Below are 18,111 nucleotides of genomic sequence, written 5' to 3'. Positions count from 1 at the left end.
TTCCCACCATGAACCTCCCAGCACGTTTGCTCCTCTTGTCTGTCATCCAGCATTCATCTGTCTACACATACACTTACCCATTATCGTTAGACTTGTTCTGAGTCATTTGACAAAGAACTTCAGATAGGATTACTCATCACTCCAAAATACTCCAGTGTTTGTCTTCCCAAAACAAGGACAGACTCTGCTCCACAGCCTCCCAGTCAGGAAGTCAACATGGTTACAGGTCTGCTGTCCGATCCAAAGACCCCCTTGTTCCACCGACTGTCCCAAAAACACTTCTTTTCCCTCACAGCCCAGATCCCACGAGGAACACACGTCGCATGTAGTTGTGTCTCTTCAATCTCTTGTGATCTGGAATATTTAATTCCTCAGTAAGAACAGAGGGGACCCTAACCTGCAGCAGCCCCCTGAGTCCCTAGGCCATACTCAAGTCAGGCTTTCTCAAGCTCTCTGGCAAAATGCCCCAGGAAGGCTGCTGTACTCCTCTTTCCCTTTGTAATTGATAAGTATCTTGTAGAAAGTATTCCAGTATTATTCCTCATCAAACTTCCACCTACTGCCCTTAGCCTTCGTTGATAACTTGCTCTTGCACTACTGTGGCGGCTAACTGGTGATTTTCCATTTCTGTGACTCCAGTGATTTATTTTCTGTGCATTCCTCACTCGCTCATTCATTTACATCAGAATGGACTCATGGGTTCTTATTTTACTCCCTGGTTTGTAATCTGCCAATGTCATCCTTGATTTTGCTGCTCAGATAGTCCCAGATTTAATCAGCAAGAGCCCTTCAAGTTGCCTCCCATGTCCTTTGACAGCACATGATTCTTTGAGCATTTTCTTACCTCCTGGCACAACAGAATATTCCAGGCTCATCTTGTACTTTCACTGCTCCAGCCCTGAAGTCAACTATTTCTCCAGAGATCTCTGGTTCCTTTTATTGGAAGATGGTATCTAGACGCCAAGATCTGGGAGTTACTTGTGCTTATTGGTATAGGGGTACCATTGTTTCTGGACACTCTCAGCAGAGAGAAACAGAAAATATGTAAGATAACACATAGACACACTAATACAGACAATAACTATTTTGGGGTCTCTGTACATATATATCAAAACACATGAGTTCATACCTCCTCCAAGTCCAGTCCAACACATGAGGGTTCTTTCTGGACTCTCCCTTTCCATGCTTGTAATATCTTCTCCAATGGCAAGAAACCTGGCTTTCATTATATCCTCAGTGTATGTGTTTATTTGCTGATAGACTGGGCTGAGGAGTCTGCCTGACACCTCAGGTAGGCCTTTCACTGCCTCCTCCATGGTGGGGTGGGGGGGCGAGAATGGTCTCTGTGGAACTCTTAAAGGGAGGGACTAAAGAGCTCCCAGTCAAGTAAGAGATTTCTGTCATGATCTGAGCAAGAAAGGGCCAGGTCTTTTCTGATTCTTTTGGTTGCATAGCACAGAAACCCACTCAGGTGGCTCAGATAAAGAACATGGTTGTGTCACCAAAGGAGCATCTTAGAAAAGGTAGGAGTCTTGGTGAGTTTGGGCAGAGAGTCCTGGTTAGTAGGATGAAAGGGAGAGAGGCAAAGTGTGATCCCACGGTCTGCAACGAAACCTGTGTAGAGCTGATAGGGAAGGGGCTGCAACAGGAAGGGGTAGAAGAGCTGGACCGGATAGTGATAAGGCCCAGGCTTAGGCGAGAGGAGACGTGAAGCAAAGCAGAAAACATTCAACTGAAACAGATGGCAGCTCTTTTCTCTGAAACTTTATAGTTTTTTACTAGATCACCCACAATGATGTTCTTTCCTCTGAAAGCAGTGCCTTTCATTGAATAACTGTCGGCACAGAAGGTAAGGAAGGAGGTAACATGAAGAGCTTGCAGGAGACTGAGGGGTTTAAAAAAACCCTAGCAAAAACCTAAGAGCCAAGCTGGGCCTGTTATTAGGCTCTGTACAGCGTGAGATGTGTTCTGCCTTGCTGGTATGATTAAGTGCAGGGAAGTGGCCAGAGGTTCTAGGGGTCACGAAGGCAGCTGAGACTGGGAGGCTGATTGGTGTGCAACATGGACACTTCTCTTCAGTGTACTTTACAGCGCTAGGCTGCTCAGGTCAAACACTCTACTGCAGATGTGCAAGATTTTTTACGTGGCTGGTGTCCATTCAGATCTTTATAGAACGTGATTCTACGGCTCTTTAGAGGAAAAACCACAGAACAGAAAGGCTCATGCCCCTTCCTGTGTTAACAAGGTAATTGTCTTGAGTTTGTTACTTAGTCTTAAGACTTGCCATTAGAACATTTAGCCGTTGCGGAGGAAAAGGTTTGAGACTTGCCATTTAATATATTTACAACTTAATGTAATATGGTGAAGAGCAAGAAAAGAGGGGGCGCCTGGGTGGCTCAGTGGTTAAGCATCTGCCTTCTGCTCGGGTCATGATCCCAGGATCCTGGGATCGAGCCCCGCATCAGGCTCCTTGCTCAGCGGGAAGCCTGCTTCTCCTTCCCCCCCCCCCCCCGGTTGTGTTCCCTGTCTCTGTCAAATAAAATCTTTAAAAAAAAAAAAAAAGAGCAAGAAAAGGAAAACCTCTTCCCTTGCTTGAGGTTTAGTGTCCTTGCCCAAAGTTGAGCGCTCTAGACCCTAGAGCGATGTTTCTGATATGAGATATATTTCTATATCTCCATGGCCACACACACATATATGCATAAATAATCACGTACAGACCTGAACACAAGGGAGGAAGGGAGGTATTGTTTATTCATTCAGGGGCTAGCCTGGAGATATGACAGTAAACAACACGGTTGTTGCCCTCACGGAACTTAAAGCCTAGTTGAACCGTTAATGAGACGTTGGCAATGCCATCAATGCATGCCAATGCTTCCCCCACCCAAAAAGCTCCCGCTGGAATCCAGTCTTTGCTCATCTGTTTTGCTAACAGCGCCGTGATGGCAGCTGGGTCTGCAGCTGGCAGTCTTCTTCACCTCACCGGCTTTTACTCTGCACAGCAGTCTGCGGAGTGTCACCGTTTTGTCCCGAAGACGCCAGGCCTTGTCCCTGCAGCTGTCACCGTCACTAAGTTGTTACTCCAGGATCCCTGCGACACGGCAGGGAAGCACTCGGTGACACGAAGTGCACACGCCAAGCGAGAGCTTAAGAACAGAGCGCGCGAAGTCCCCGGCCTTCCCGAAGACGATCGAGGCGTCCGGGAACGAAGCCCTGCAGAGTAAGAAGGGGAAACCAGCTGTACTGTGACACACTGGATTCAAGTGTCCTTGGAAGCTCAACTGGGACTTGCCCCGACTGAGTTTACGGGAAAACGAGGTAGTCACGGGGCGTGACGTCCTCCCAGAAGTCGCTCGCAAGCAGGGAGGCGGCCGGCACGAACAGCTTCCAAAGCAGCTGGCGCAGGGGCGCGGTTCGCGCGGAGGCGCCCCCCCGTTCCGCACGCGGGAAGCCGGCCGGCCGCGCTGTTTCCGCGCCCGGGGACCGCGGAGCGACTCCAGGCAGAAAGCGTCCTGCGCTGCGGCCTGACCGGCACCCCCAGGACTGCGACTCGTTCGCGAGCACTCAGGAGTGCGTCCGGTTTCCTAACATCTTGGAGCTTACCAAACAGGAATTGCCTAAAAGTGGGCAACTGGAACACCCACGCTGCAACGGGCACTTCCCGTCCCACACGGGCCTCCCGGGAGGCACGCCCCCGCCCCCGCCAGGCCGCGGCCGCGCGGGAGCCGGAGCCGGAGCCGGAGCCGGAGCCGGAGCCCGCCGCGCGCGGTGACGTCACCCGCCCCCGCGGAAGCGTAGGGAAGTCAGGCCCGCTCACGCCGCGGAGGTACGCGCTCTAGACGCAGGGCCGCGCCCCGCCCCGCCTTCCCCACGTGACGACGCGCCGCGCCGCCTTAGCGGCGCCGCGCACGCGCTCTTCCATGTCGGCCCCACCCACGCCCGCCCCCGACGGCGCCGCCCGCCCCGGCGATGAGGTAGCGGTCCGGCCCCGCCCGCCCACCCGCCCACCGTGACTACGTGGCTCGGGTCCAGGGCCGCGCCGGGCCGCCTGAGTGGCGCCCCACCCCGCGCGGTGACGTTCACGCCGATCCCGCGCTTACTCCCGCCTCCAGTGGTGTTCGCACGATGGCGTCACCCATCAGCCCCCGCCCACCCCCCCGTCGCGAACCAGGCCCGGGGCCGCGCCCGGCCTCCGCCCCGCCCACCCTGCGTGCTGACGCCGCACGGCGCCCGCGACCAAGCGCGGGCGGGCCCTAGCGCCGGCGCGGTCCCCTCAGAGGGGCGCTGGTGCGCGGGCTGGGCGCTCGCGGCCGGGTGGGGACGCGAACGCTGCGCGATGAGCGGCGCGGAGGACCGTGGCCCCGGGGCCGGCGCTGCCCCCGCCGAGCCCCCGGGCGCGGTGCTGAGCGTGGATGTAGCGGGGCTGCTGGCGCAGCTGGCGCGCAGCTTCGCGCTGCTGCTGCCGGTGTACGCCCTCGGCTACCTGGGCCTGAGCTTCAGCTGGGTGCTGCTGGCGCTCGGGCTGCTCGTGTGGTGCCGGAGGAGCCGCGGCCTCAAGGCGACCCGCCTGTGTCGCGCACTGGCGCTGCTGGAGGACGAGGAGCGCGCCGTGCGCCTGGGGGTGCGCGCCTGCGACCTGCCGGCCTGGGTGAGTGCGGGTCCCCGCCCGGGCCGGGGGCCGGCCAGGACCCCCGCCCCCACCCCGCCCGGGCCCGCGGTCCGCCCCGCCGTCAGTTTCCGCGGGCCCCGTGCGGGGCGTCCTGCGCGCCGCCGGGCTCCCCGCCCCTCACCTGCCAGGGGTCCCCCTGTCCCGGCGCGCAGACTCCCCCACGCCCGCCCCGGGGACGGCGCCTTCCCTGCCCCCGCCGCAGGCCCGCGCGGAACCGCACAGCTGGGAGGCGCGCTGCGGCTTCGGCCCCGCAGCCCGGGCCGGGGCTTTTCCTCTGGGCGCGCTGGCCGTGACTCGCGCCTCTGGAATGTGCCCTGGGAGGCGGCGGCGGGCTCTGCTCGCAGCGCCAGAGCCGCCCGGTGCCGCCGGCCCGGTGCCGCCGCCCCTGCCCGGGCCTGGAGACCGTCGGCGCTCGCTCGGCTTCCCGGGGAAGGGGGCGGGCGGGCTTTCCGTCTGACAGCGGTGGGGGGAGAAGTTAGAGCTGCGTCCTCCGCAGACGCGGTCATGCCTGCGCTGCGTGTGGAACTGAGCCAGGAGGCTCCCCCGGAAGGCCCGATGGCAACGTCCGTATGGGGTGAACGCGAGTCCGGTGTGGATTCGGGAGGAGAGGGTCGGAACTTCTTTAGAAGAGTTGCACGGACAGCAGGAGTCATGATATCGATGATGTTGTTTTTACCCCGGGCAGTTGTCTGCACCGCTTACTTCTGCAGCGAGGAAATGAATGCAGTTGGTTTCCTCCTCTTTTCCTGCTCAGTCCCTAACTCTTTCTTAACCAGGAGTTGCTGTCACAGCTTCAGATTACAGGAAATGTGCTCATTTTTAGACAAATGATGTTCCCGTTAGGCTTGCTGTAAACGTGGTGTGAAAATGGCCAGCCAGCGAGCTTCCCCAGGGTCATCTTCTCTTAGAGGAGGAAAGGGCTTGGAGAGCGACCGCAGGTTCCAGTCGTAAGACGCTTGTGAAGTCAGGCGTGGGGTGTAGGACACAGGAGGCAAACAAACGGGTTGGGACGCGGGGGTACCCAAGGCCGACAGGAACCTAATGGTACCACCTTGTAATGGCAAATACCCGTGTTACTTTCGTAATGAAACCAGTGAATCGCTCCGTCTAGAAGTGTGCGTACAACAGTAGAAGCCGACTTGTAGAGGGAGAGTTAGGGTTTCTGTATTACTAGTACTTGGACTTTTATTCTCCAGACTGGTTTTGGGAGTTCTGAACTTTGGGGTGGTATCTTGCTGTGAATAAGGTAGATTTGTACATGTTTTCACGATGTGTCATTGACAGCTATTATTCATCGCAGGGTGGAAGCATAGGAAAACATGAACCAATGTGGTACTCACTTCCTAACCCCGCTTGTGGATATGTTCCTGACAGTTATTAATAACAATTTATGCTGCGTATGGAAAACGAGATAATATTACTACGTTGAGAAAAAATATATATCGTTTTGAATTAAGGCTACTACGACATGAAAAATGGTTCTCACTTAACCATGTGATAGTTCTATAAGAACTTGGTCCTGTAGCTTTTATGTAAACCATATTATTATCCATTCTTCACTCTTTTCTCCCCATAAACAGGGAAAAGGCCTGACAGGTTTGGGTTGCTGGATTAAGGACTGGCCTTTCGTCGTACCAATGTCTCTCTACCCTGTGTTAATTGGGCCCTGTAAAATTAGACCGTGGGTGAAGGAATATTCTTGATGAGTTTTTATAGAAATGAACAAGGACAATTTTCCACTGCTATTTTTATTTATTTGAAATATTAGAAGTTGGTATGGTGAAGTCTGCCCCTTTCCTGTCTTTGCGACTGCCAATAAATGCTGATTCTATGGCTGCAAGTTAAGTAGAGACCCAAATCTGTCATATACAGCACTTCATAACTGTTTTGACAGTTGGTCTTTTATTACTCTCATACTTTGATGATTAAGATTTGAAGCAGTCAGCTTCCTTATGAGGCTGTTCTGTATTCGTATGTACAAGCTTTTCTTCAGGGAGAGTGTTCTTCCCATAGTTCTTCTGGGAAGTCCAGAAGATTTTATCTCTAGCCAAAACTGAGTATGTATAGGTGGAGAACCAAATGAACAAGAGAGAAGAATACACTTCGGTCTCATGTGAAGGAAGGGCAAATATTTGTTTTTAATTCTTAGCGTTAATCATTGAGTTACACTTTAAAACTTGGTGTAGACTTGTAACAAAGTAGTTCGTGTAGCTAAATCAGGAACCACGGTTTAGTTATTTTAAACTGTGGTTGCAACTTTAGCGCTTAGATCCTAGAGGGATTATGTGCTTTGAGATGTTCAGAGACCTCCTCAGGGATGTGAAGGGGATGTGGATGCTGCTTTGGTTTTTTATATACCAGCGCTGCTGCTGCTGCTGCTGTAATTCAAAGAGGAAGAGGACTGTAAACGTTGCATTGCTGAGTTACACAGTCTAAATGCTTCGTCATAAAGCATCATGTCTTTTAGTTTAAGTGGATTTAGAGTTAGGATATATGCATTCATCAACTTGTATACTCTGGTTTTAATAATACTTCTGTTTTAGATTAACGTTCGTCTCACTTCACATTTCAAGACAGGAGAGTATAGAGCTAGGACTGAACTATAAGTAAACATATGAATTAGAAATATATTAAAATAATGTTATAGTAAATATAATTTATATAATATAGCGTTTGATCCTGCGAAGAACCAATTATGAAAAACTGACTAGTAATGCAGTGTTCTTGTTAGGCCTAGTGAATCTTACATCTTTTCTGTAGGTTTTCATGATCTCTACATTGGTCACAACATTTAACTTAGAATAATATCACAGACATTGTGAATATGCTAAAAACCATTGAATTGTACATTTTAAATGAGCAAACTGTATGGTATGCGCATAAAATCTCAATGGTGCTATTTAAAAGTATTATGGACATTGAATTTCTTTTAAAAATAAATGAAAAGTGTAGTTACAATACATAGGAAACCTAACATATGTCCTTGCTTATGGAATTCCAGCTAAAACTGTTAAAACTTTTAATTTTATTAAGCTTTTTAATTCTAGTATAGTTAATACACAGTGTTATATTATTCAGTGTACAACATAGTATAATACTGCTACAACTTTTAAAAATTATTGTTCCAGCTTAAATTTTAAGGTATTTACGTTTTAGGGAATATTTAATGAAAAGTGTGGGCTTATGAATGAAAACTAGCAAGGTAAATATTTTTACCTTAATCCTAATGTTACTGTAAACATTGATAACATAATGGCTAGCCGGATTCTAATAAATGAGAGAGAAATCACGCTTCAAAGATATAAACAGCTTACATGTGTATTTTTCTGTGAGTTATTAGAAACTCTTTCCTTTGATTCAAGGTATTGACACATTTATGTATGTTTAAGAAATTTAGGGTATACATTGGTTTGTTTTATATTAGATTCATTTTATCATAGCATGATTTTTGAATGTATTGTTGTGGTCTTTTTTTATGTTTTTTCTAATCTTAAATTCAGTTAACATATGGTATATCATTAGTTTCAGATTCTTAGGGTCTTTTGCATTTTATTATGTTTTGTTAAGTCATCTGTTTTGGTTTCCATGACACAGTGCTGCCTCGGATGAAATTTCTTTCTCAGAATTTAAAGATCTGAGGAGCTACTATATGCAGAAGTAGAAGAGGTCATCCTGCCTTCATGTGTGTGCCATCTTTCAGGTAGATATAAGGCAGGATGTGATGCCCCAGTGCCATGGTGGTCAGAACAGAGGATGGGAGGTGGTTAGTGGAGAGGGGATGCATATAGACACGTTTATGGACTTTAAGAATAGAAGGACATGGCATTATACTCTATGGGGACAGTAGGGTAAACATGCAGGAGCAGGAAGTCAGGCATATCCCGTGGTGGGACCATCATAGCGCACCTGGACTGTCTCCATCAGAGGGGAGCTGTATGGAAGGTGATGAATTGAGTCTCAGGGGTGAGGAGTAGATGTACTCCATCCAGCTAGGGCCCGAGTTCTCAGGGCAGCTCTCCCAATTCACAGGGATCCTGTACTGAGCATAAATATAAATACTACTCTTAAGACTCACAGTGTTTTGGCATGGGAGGAAGGGGAGAGAGTGATGGATTCAGAATTAAACTTCTGAAATCAGAAAGTGGAAGCGCCTGTGCAGTGGAGTAGAGTTCTTCCTTCAGCTGCCAAAAAAACAAGCCAAGATTATTGCTGGATTGTTGCTTTGTACCGTGGAGGTAGCTGGAAGTACCCGCCCACCTTCCCTCAAATAGACCATTCTCTTTCACTCTTAATAATCTTTTTGTGCTTAAATACTGAGTCACCTTGTGTTCTTTTGGAGTTGGGTGGGGCACGGTTCTTACATAAATAGTATCAGTGGTTTCTTTTGTGTGGAGCCATTTTTCCATTAAACATTTTATTTGAGAGTTTTCTTGTGATCTTTCTCTGTGCCACTGACTTTTCTTCATGTATTTTTCTTAACTGTCATGAAAGTCCCTACTTTTTTTTTTTTAAGGAAATCATTTATTTTTTGAATTTTTCCTAGAGTAGATCACATTTTAAGAAAGTAGCTCGACTTACATGTAGAGATTAGAAATGAGCCTTTATGGATTCATCTATTTACTCAACCCACATTTATTAGCATTTGCTATGTTTCACGTCTCCTGCTAGGTGCTAGAGATGAAGGTGTATAAGATAAGGCCTTAAAAACTTAAGAATTTACCAGCTGAGGGGCGCCTGGGTGGCTCAGTCATTAAGCGTCTGCCTTTGGCTCAGGTCATGATCCCAGGGTCCTGGGATTGAGCCCAACTCTTGGGCTCCCTGCTCAGCGGGAAGCCTGCTTCTCCCTCTCCCACTCCCCCTGTGGTGTTGCGTCTCTTGCTGTCTCTCTTTCTGTCAAAAAAAAAAAAATCATACTTCCAAACCACCCATAATAGTAGTTGGTGAAAAATTACAACAACTTTGAATGGAATTGTTACTGTGAATTTTTTTATTTGTGATGAACAATACTAAAGATCATTTGTTCAGGAAAATGTGGTTTAGAATTTAAGTTTTCTTGATGCTTAACTATGTATGGAGAAAGGAAAGGCAGACCTTTCTTAGGTCTTTCTGTTGGTGAAGTGGTATGTATATTCATTTTCTTAAAAATTACGCCATTTAGAGCATTTTGTACATTTGCTAAGGTAACATCTACAGTCTTTAAATCCATGAATTTTAAAACAAAGATTTTATTGATGAGGATTAAAACTTTATTCTAGACTTTGTTGATCTAGGTATGCATAGATGCCCAGTTCTGTGCTCTGCTGTCTTTGCCTGCTTTGTGAAAGGCAGTTTTAGGATTACTCATGGTGAACATCTCCGCGACCCACAGTTCAGCACCTGTCGGATTACAGCAAGGTATGCAGATAAGGAAAGTATCAGTGCAAAATAGCACATCTTGAGTGCACCCATGTGTCGGGAGTGCTCTCCTGGTGCCTACATACAGGAGTTGGTGACAGCCGCACCAGCAGCAGATGTGAAAACACTAACCTGACAGTTCACACTATCCTTTCCTTTTTATTATTTGCAAAATTGTCATTGAAGTTGAATTTGAAGTTCTTTTGTTTACTCACTGAAGTTCTTCTTACCTATTTTTAATGAACACACAGTTGTGTTTTTATTTTCCCAAAAACACATAATCTTTTTAGTATGAGAAGAATGCAACCTTGTTGTAGGACATTTCAAGCTTTGGAGAAGAGTAATGAGGAGAAAGTCACCTGCATCCTGCTAACTAAAAAATGATGACCATTATTAACTTTTTGATGATTTTCTGAATCTTTAATGCGTATGGATATACGTGTATGTGTGTGTATGTGTGTGTGTGTGTGTTGTATCCTCCTTCATTGATGCATTACATTGTGGACATATGTCATTATTCAGAAATCTGACTTTGGTTATTGCAATATTACCTATTTTATGGGGCTGCTGTGTTTTATTTAAATAATGTCTGATAGATTTCAAAAACAAGATTGTTAGATATTATGTGGTGAGAAAGATAAAAGTAGAGTTTGAGATATATTTAATATTCTGCTCTTTTCAAGTTATGAAAGATTATTTGTTTGAGCTATATATCCGATCTGTTCCAGGATACATGAACTGTTTTTGAACTCATGAGAGTAGCATGATAATTTTATAGACAAAAATCTCACTTTGGAGGGCAGTGTTTCTTTTTGTATGGTGTTGATGTTCAAATGCACAGTTGATTCATCCAGATCCCCTCTTACGTAAATAACCTTGAGAAGGAAAGCATTCCCCGCATGAGGAGTCACAACTTGAAGTAGCTTTCCTTCCTCTGCTGTGTTGGGACATTGAAATTTGTTAACAGGAGGAATGTTTTAAACTGAAGTTGTGGCTTCATGTAGCACAGTGTCCTAGTGGTTACTTGGAGATTGCTGAGCAGACTCGCTGGATCATCATTGACTTTGTGTTACTAGCCATGTGACCATTTACTGTCATCTGGCAGCCCTAGTTCTCTGAGTGGTGTGTGCCGCGAGCAGATGAGTGGGCTACCCTCCTGGTACCAGTCTCACCGTGATGGCATTGCTGCTTAGGTGCACACTGGAGAAGCAGGCTCTGGACCTGGTACCGGACCTGGTAGCCTGAGTTCCTGTTCAGGTCCAATCCCTTCCTAACTCTGCACTTGGGCAGGTCAGTTACACCCTTTAGACCCTCATTCTCATCATTAGGTAAGCATTGAAATGAACCATGAAATGAACATGGTGTGGTTATGAGGCTGGAATGAGGAGAGGCCAAGGGACATGCTGGGCCTGGGAGGGCAGTGGCAGCCAGTGGTGCCCTTGAGTTAGTGATCTTGGCGGCTCATGCTCCCTTTCAGTTGCCCTGGTGCTGCGGCCAGTTTCCTGCTGCCTGAGTCATTTCTCTTACCCCCACCTCTCCTCCCCCACGTCAATAAAGGAGGGAAGAGGAGACCTGGAGTTTCTCTGTTTCTGTTTCACTGTGGTTTGTTTGTTTTGTTGCTAAGTTTATCTACCTTAATGCTTTGTTATTGTTCACATTCGAAAGTACTACTTACGATTTCTCTCTTTTCTCTGTATATCCCTAAAATGATAGCCAGGAACCTATGTTATTAACTCCCACCCTTGCTGCTGCTTCCTTAAATGCTACCCTGAGGACATGGTTAATTTTCCCTGTTCTGCTTGAAGCAGCTGGCCTGATGGCCTAGATAACCATAGTTACGTTCCGACAGTATCATGTTGTAAATTTTTTTCATTCTAACGCTCATTCCTCTTGTGAATAAATAAGTGTTGGTCAGTGACTAAAGTGGGGATTTGAAAATCCACTCCTATTTCTGGGTCAGCTGTAACTGTTTAACTTTACCTGTATTATCTGTGGAGTCGTTTCCTTCTGTTTGCATCAAGGGGTGATATGTTTTAGGTTTCCCCCAAAATAAGGTAGAACGGTACAAGAGAAATCCAGTGATGTGGGAAGAGAACATTGTTCAACTTGCTTCATGCTGTAAATACTGCACTGGGGTACAAGTTACGTACTGGTTTCAGTTACAGTGCTCACGTTTTGAGATACCAGCATCAAATTGCTACAATTATTGATCTGAGCAATACTCTTATTTTCTATTTTCTTACTAAACTTTGCTTACATATTTGTTAAAGCATTTAGTTAAATCTGCTTTGTCCTGTATTTGTGTGTAGGATTGGAAGTTTGAAACAAGGACTTTCAATATCCATTTTAACGTCTAGCAGAACGCATTTATATACAGGTTACTTGGTAAACCTAGTGAATTTTTGGAACAGTGAACTACCAATTGCTTGTTTTATTAGGATTTCCTACACCCAGTTTGTGCATTGTTATGTAATGCCCATGTTGCCATTATTGTACGTATTTGAGGTGAATTGTCTACTGGGTTTGTTAATTTATTTCATGCCATAAATATTTAAATGCCTAGCAAGTGAATACGTAAGATCTGTTAATACTTTCTAAGTTAATGTCTGAGTACTGGGTTTCTAAAAGCAAAAGCCCAAATGTAATTCAAACCATAAATGACAATATAATTCCTAGTTACTTTTTCACATGCATAAAGATCTTGAAATCTACCCAGTACCTAATACAAAGTGTTGATTTTATGTGGTAGCTTGAGTCAGCTTGTGGTTTTACATTGATGGAAATAAAAGAGTGAATGTTGCTATGCTTATGAAGTAGTTTAAAGGAATTAACCTGTAGATTGTAATTTCATAGTGAATGGAGCTAGAGGGGAAAGGTTACAGCCCGTCTTTGCTTGCTGCCTGCCCTGGGACCACTGTAACAAAATACTGCAAGCTTGGTGGTTTAAAACAACACAGATTTATTTTTCACAAGTCTGGAAGCCAAATGTCTAAAATCAGTTCCTGTGGGTTGAAACCAAGGGGTCAGCGGGTCTGTGCTCCCTCCGGAGGCCTTTCCCAGCTTTTAGAGCTGCATTTCTGAGCTCCTGGCCCCCTCGCTGTCTTCAAAGCCAGTAGCTGTTTCCATCATCACGTTCCTTTCTGTTTTCTATTTCAAATCTCCATAGGCTCCCTCTCAGAGGGATGCTGTGATTGCATTATGGTCCACCTGGATTATCCAGGGTAATCTTCCAAACTCAAGATTCCTAATTGGTCACGTCTGAAAGTCCTTTTTTGCTATATAAGGCAACATTCACAGGTTCTAGGGATTAGGACATAAATATCTTTTGGGGAGCCATTACTGAGCTGCTCTATGTCTTGAGATACTCTGAGCCTTTGGAAGAAGGGCGGCCTACAGGTGGCAGTGTTTTTGCATTGTAGATAAGTACATGGAGATAAGCACATGAAGCAGGGCCTTGCACTGTGTAAATGTAGGAGTTTGGGCTTGATCTAATAGACATTTAGGGAAGCATCAAAACATTTAAAAGAGTGGTGTGTCCCAGCACGTACTGGGTGATATATGAAAGTGTTGAATTACTGTATTGTACTCCTGAAATTAATATAACACTGCAGGTTAACTGATTGGAATTAAAATAAAAACTTTTAAAAAATAGTAAAAATAAATAAAAATAAAAAGGCCATATATAACAAGATAAATTTTGGAGTAATAGACAGACCGAGGAGACAAAGACTGGCCAGTCTGAGCATAAGGAAGGAAGGAATGCCTCAATCTCATGGAATCACATTGGGAAGGAAGGAAGAAAAGAGAGGAGATGGAAAAGTGAAAGATGACTCCGGGTTACTTGCCGGGGCTCCTGGGAGAGGAAATGATGATGCCATATACCAAATAGGATACATAGCAGCAGTTTGGAGGCCTAGGGATAAGGGTGGGAGTTAAGCCTAGGGGAGTTCCAAGAGGTATTATCCAGACAGCAGCCAGTGACACACATCAGTATGTGTTCACTTCACAGGTGATGGGTGGCTGAAATCATGCTTGAAGTGGGAGATAGAGAAAGGGTATGCAGGTAGAATAACAAGAGCTGGTGGCCTACCGCAGACCCTTTGTGTTTCTGGAGGAAATCAGGGGATGGGAAAATAAGGAAAATGGTTAATGCATTTAGTGCCTACTGTGTGCTTACTTACTCTCTACATAGAACTCATTTAATCCCCAGACGTGTTACCCTCTTTTTACAGATGAGGAACCTGACAGCATGCTCACTCTTGAGAGGTTCTGTGACTTGCCTTTAGTCCCAGAATCGGAAGTGACAGGGGCTGAGAAGTCTACTGTCTGTTGTGCCATTGTTTCTCTGTTCTCCACCTTCTCTTGATGGTAGTGAAGAAGGAACTGAGGATTAGACATTGTCTTATCTAGTCATTTTGATAATTTCCACTTTTCAGAGGAGGAGGCTGAGGCCCTAGGGGTTCAGCAGTTACCACAGGCACACAAGCACCAGAGGCGATGCTGGGGTGAAGTCAGGCATCCCTCTGTGCCCCGAGGGCCGGGCTGGCCATGGCAGCTGCAGGGCTGGAGACGGTACTGCTGCCGTCTAACAATCTAACAAACTAGCCCGCCTCGGTAGCCAAACAGGTCTTCAGTTTACACAGCCTCCGCCTTCTCAGTTCGTATGTTGGGGGTGACAACTGCACAGTGGCATGGATTTCAGGTGTTTTTGATCTATGTGAGTATTTGGTACAAGTAATAGAAATGTTCTTTCTTGGTCTTTGTTTCCTCCTTACATTTCCAAGTTTTTGTATGGGATCATTTTCCTCCTGCCTAAAGAACTCACGTTAATGTTTCTTTTAGTGCAAGTCAGCCAGCAATGAATTTTGTTTGTGTTTGTTTACAGAAAAAAATGAGCAAATAATACAGAATTCTTGTATTCCAACCTACATACAATTTCTTATATTATTAACATATTGCATTAGTGTGGCATATTTGTTACAGTTATTGAAAAGTGTTGATTCATTTAGCTGAAGTCCACAGGAGTCTCATTTTTTTTTGTTTTTTGTTTATTTTTTTAAGATTTTATTGGAGAGAGAGAGCAAGCAAGAGAGAGAGCACAAGCATGGGGAGGGGTGGAGGGGGAGAGAGAAGCAGACTCGCCACCAAGCAGGGAGCCCTATGCGGGACTCGATCCCAGGACCCTGGGATCATGACCTGAGCCGAAGGCAGACGCTTAACTGACTGAGTCACCCAGGCGCTCCTTTATCTTTTTAAAAAGATTTATTTATTTTGAGAGAGAGCGTGTGCACGTGACTGGGAAGGAGAAGAGAGAGGGACAAGCAGACTCCCCACTGAGTGCAGAGCCAGATTCCAGGCTCAATCCCAGGACCCTGAGATCACAACCCCAGCCGAAACCAAGGGTCGGATGCTCAACCTACTGAGCCACCAAAGCACCCCAAGAGTCTCTCCTTATTTTGTAGAATAGTATCACTGCCCTAAAAATCCCCCTATTCTCTCCCTCTCTCAAACCCCTGGGTGGTTACTGATCTTTTTACTGTCCATAGTTTTACCTTCAGAATGTCAGGTACTTGGAATTATGTAGTATGTGGCCTTTTCAGATTGGTTTCTTTAATTGTAGCAATATGCATCTAAGGTTCCTCATTTTTCCTGGCTTGATAGATCATACCTTTCTTTGATTTTTACTGCAATAAAATTCAAATAACAAAATTAACTTTTAAAAAATATACAATTCATCGTCATTTAGTTCCTTCACAGTGTTGTGCAACTATCACCTCTCTCTAGTTCCAAAACATTTTCATCACCCCAGAAGAAACCCTGTGCCTATTAGCAGTCCCTCCCCACTTCACCCTCCCCCTGCCCATGTAGTCACTAATCAGCTTTCTGTGTCTGATTTTCCTGAATATTTCATATAAATGGAATCATATAATATGTGACCTTTTGTGTCTGGCTTATTTCACTTTGCATAATATTTTCAAGATTTTACCCTGCAGTATACATCATTTCTTTTTATGGTGAATAATATTCCGTTATATGGATATACCACAATCTGTTTATCCATTTGTTTATCATTCCATCTATTGATGAACATTTTGGTTGTTTCTTTTGACTGTTGTGAGTAGGGCTGTGAACATTTGTGTACAAATTTTTATTTGAATACCTGTCTTCAATTTGGGCGGGTTATATACCTAGAAGTGGAACTGCTGGGTTTAACTTTTTGAGGAACTGCCGAACTGTTCTCCACAATAGTGGGACTCTTTTACATTCTCACCAGCAATGTGAAAAAGTTCCAAATCCTCTTCATGCCTGCCAACATTTATAATGTTTTTAATCTTTATTCAACTTTTAACCATCACCAGTGGGCACTAACAAAGCCTTTTTTTTTCTTTTTGTCATCTCTGTGCGCAACGTGGGTCTCAACCTCAAGACCCCAAGATCGAGAATTACTTGCTCTACTGACTAGCCAGCCAGATGCCCTGAATACTTGTTATTTTTTGTCTTTTTGATTATAGCCATCCTGGTGGATGTGAAGTGGTATCTAATTGTGGGTTTATTTGCACTTACATAATAAATAATATTACCTTCACATGATTATGTGCATTTCTTCCCAGCTCCGCATTTAGTGAGCTTTGTTTTTTGTTTTTTTGGGTTTTTTTGTAGCTTTAAATTGGCTGTGGTGGGAATATTTATATCCCAGGCTTGGCAATCTCAAAACTGGTTGTAAATTTGTACCAGCATATCACTGCTCTGAATTATGTTCCTCTCCTCCAGAGACGGTTCACCCTGTCCTCTCTGGCAGAATGAGAACAGATCACCTTAATCTAGTTAGGTTCTGAGTTAGCCCTAGAACAAGTTGCAGGGAAAAGCTCTATCTAGTCTGGTCTCACCCACTTTCAGGTATAGCCTCCAAATGTAACTGAAGACATGCAGCATGCAGTGTTGACTAAATCCCTCAGGGTCCAGGTTATGCTTTCTCAGTACAAGGAACCTGCCAGAAGCCCTGTTTTTCCTGTTAGAGGCTAGTTTCATGTCCTGAGTAGCTTAAGAATTTGGCAGACACCTCAAGGATAAAATTATAAGAGTAAGTTCACTTCCCTCCCCCAAGGATCTTGGACCTGGGAGCCCTGTTGCTAAGCTGACCCCAACTCCCAGTTCTTGTCTCTCTGGTTTTGTGAGATTTCCATTCTATGGCTTACCTGCTTCTTAGCCACTTCCTCAGCCTTTTAAACCACACCTTTGGGGGAAAACAGCTTCAGAATGTCACTTCACCACTGTAGTGCCTTCTCCCCTGCGTGAGAGTGTGAGCGTGTGTGAATGAGAGTGTTTCATCTGGCTTCTCTGATTGTCTCAGCAGAATTGGTCTGTTGGAAGGTTCTCCTAGCCTCATAGCTTGAAGCCAATGTTATTTTTAGGGAAAAACAGATTTGTGGACTCCTAGTATATTGCCCTGTGAAAGGTAGAAGAAAAAGTATTTTCTTTTGTTGACTGTTCGATTTGGTAGGGGGATGGGAAGATAGATTCAGGAGAAAGATTAGGTATCAAGTTTTATTTGTATAATTTTATTTCAAAATGTTTCCCTAGGTAAATATTTTACATTTATGTGGGTTTAATGGTACTTCCCCCCGCAAGGTTTTATTTAAATTCCAGTTAGTTAGCATACAAGGTAATATTAGTATCGTGTAGAATTTAGTGACTCAGCACTTCATACACCACCCAGTGCTCATCACAACCAGTGCCCTCCTTCATCCCCATCACCGGTTTCACCCATGCCCCCCCCCACCTCCCCTCTGATAACATCAGTTCTCTAGAGTTAAGAGTCTGTTTCTTGGTTTTCCTCTTTTCACCCCGCCCTTGCCCCCTGCCATGTTCATTTGTTTTGTTTCTTAAATTCCACATGAGTGAAATCATACAGTTTTGTCTTTCTCTGATGGACTTCACTAAGCAGAATGCTCTCTGGCTCCATCCACGTCATTGCAAATCGCAAGGTTTCATCCTTTTTTATGGCTGAGTAATATTCCATAGTGTGTGTGTGTGTGTGTGTGTGTGTGTGT

At 45.4% G+C, this 18,111-nt stretch overlaps 1 protein-coding gene and 1 long non-coding RNA gene across 7 annotated transcripts in view; one reads left to right on the top strand and one right to left on the bottom strand.

Moving 5' to 3' along the window:
• Positions 1–2,733: 2,733 nt before the first annotated feature.
• On the bottom strand, positions 2,734–3,824 carry LOC114200343 (uncharacterized). Its single transcript, XR_003607449.2, has 2 exons — positions 3,601–3,824; positions 2,734–3,210 (listed from the first exon to the last, which is right to left on the bottom strand). It is a non-coding gene; the product is annotated as an uncharacterized LOC114200343 (long non-coding RNA).
• Positions 3,825–4,277: 453 nt separating this feature from the next.
• ESYT2 (extended synaptotagmin 2) overlaps positions 4,278–18,111 on the top strand; it is an 83,396-nt gene continuing 69,562 nt past the window's right edge. For 4 of the 6 annotated variants that reach the window (XR_003607441.2, XM_088018587.1, XM_028092378.2 and 1 more), the window contains exon 1: positions 4,278–4,645. Coding sequence is in view for 5 of the 6 variants with exons in the window: in XM_088018587.1 (XP_087874713.1) it covers positions 4,334–4,645 (312 nt within the window). In the remaining variant the exon portion in view is untranslated. The remainder of the gene's footprint in view (positions 4,646–18,111) is intronic. The other 2 variants (XM_028092376.2, XM_028092375.2) reach the window with 1 other exon arrangement.

This window comes from Eumetopias jubatus, unplaced genomic scaffold (genome assembly GCF_037043125.1).
Source record: "Eumetopias jubatus isolate StellerSeaLion01/CBP00866 unplaced genomic scaffold, mEumJub1_p1.0 scaffold_14, whole genome shotgun sequence".
In the NCBI taxonomy this organism is placed as follows: Eukaryota; Metazoa; Chordata; class Mammalia; order Carnivora; family Otariidae; genus Eumetopias; species Eumetopias jubatus.
This window is presented reverse-complemented; position numbering and strand designations above follow the sequence as displayed.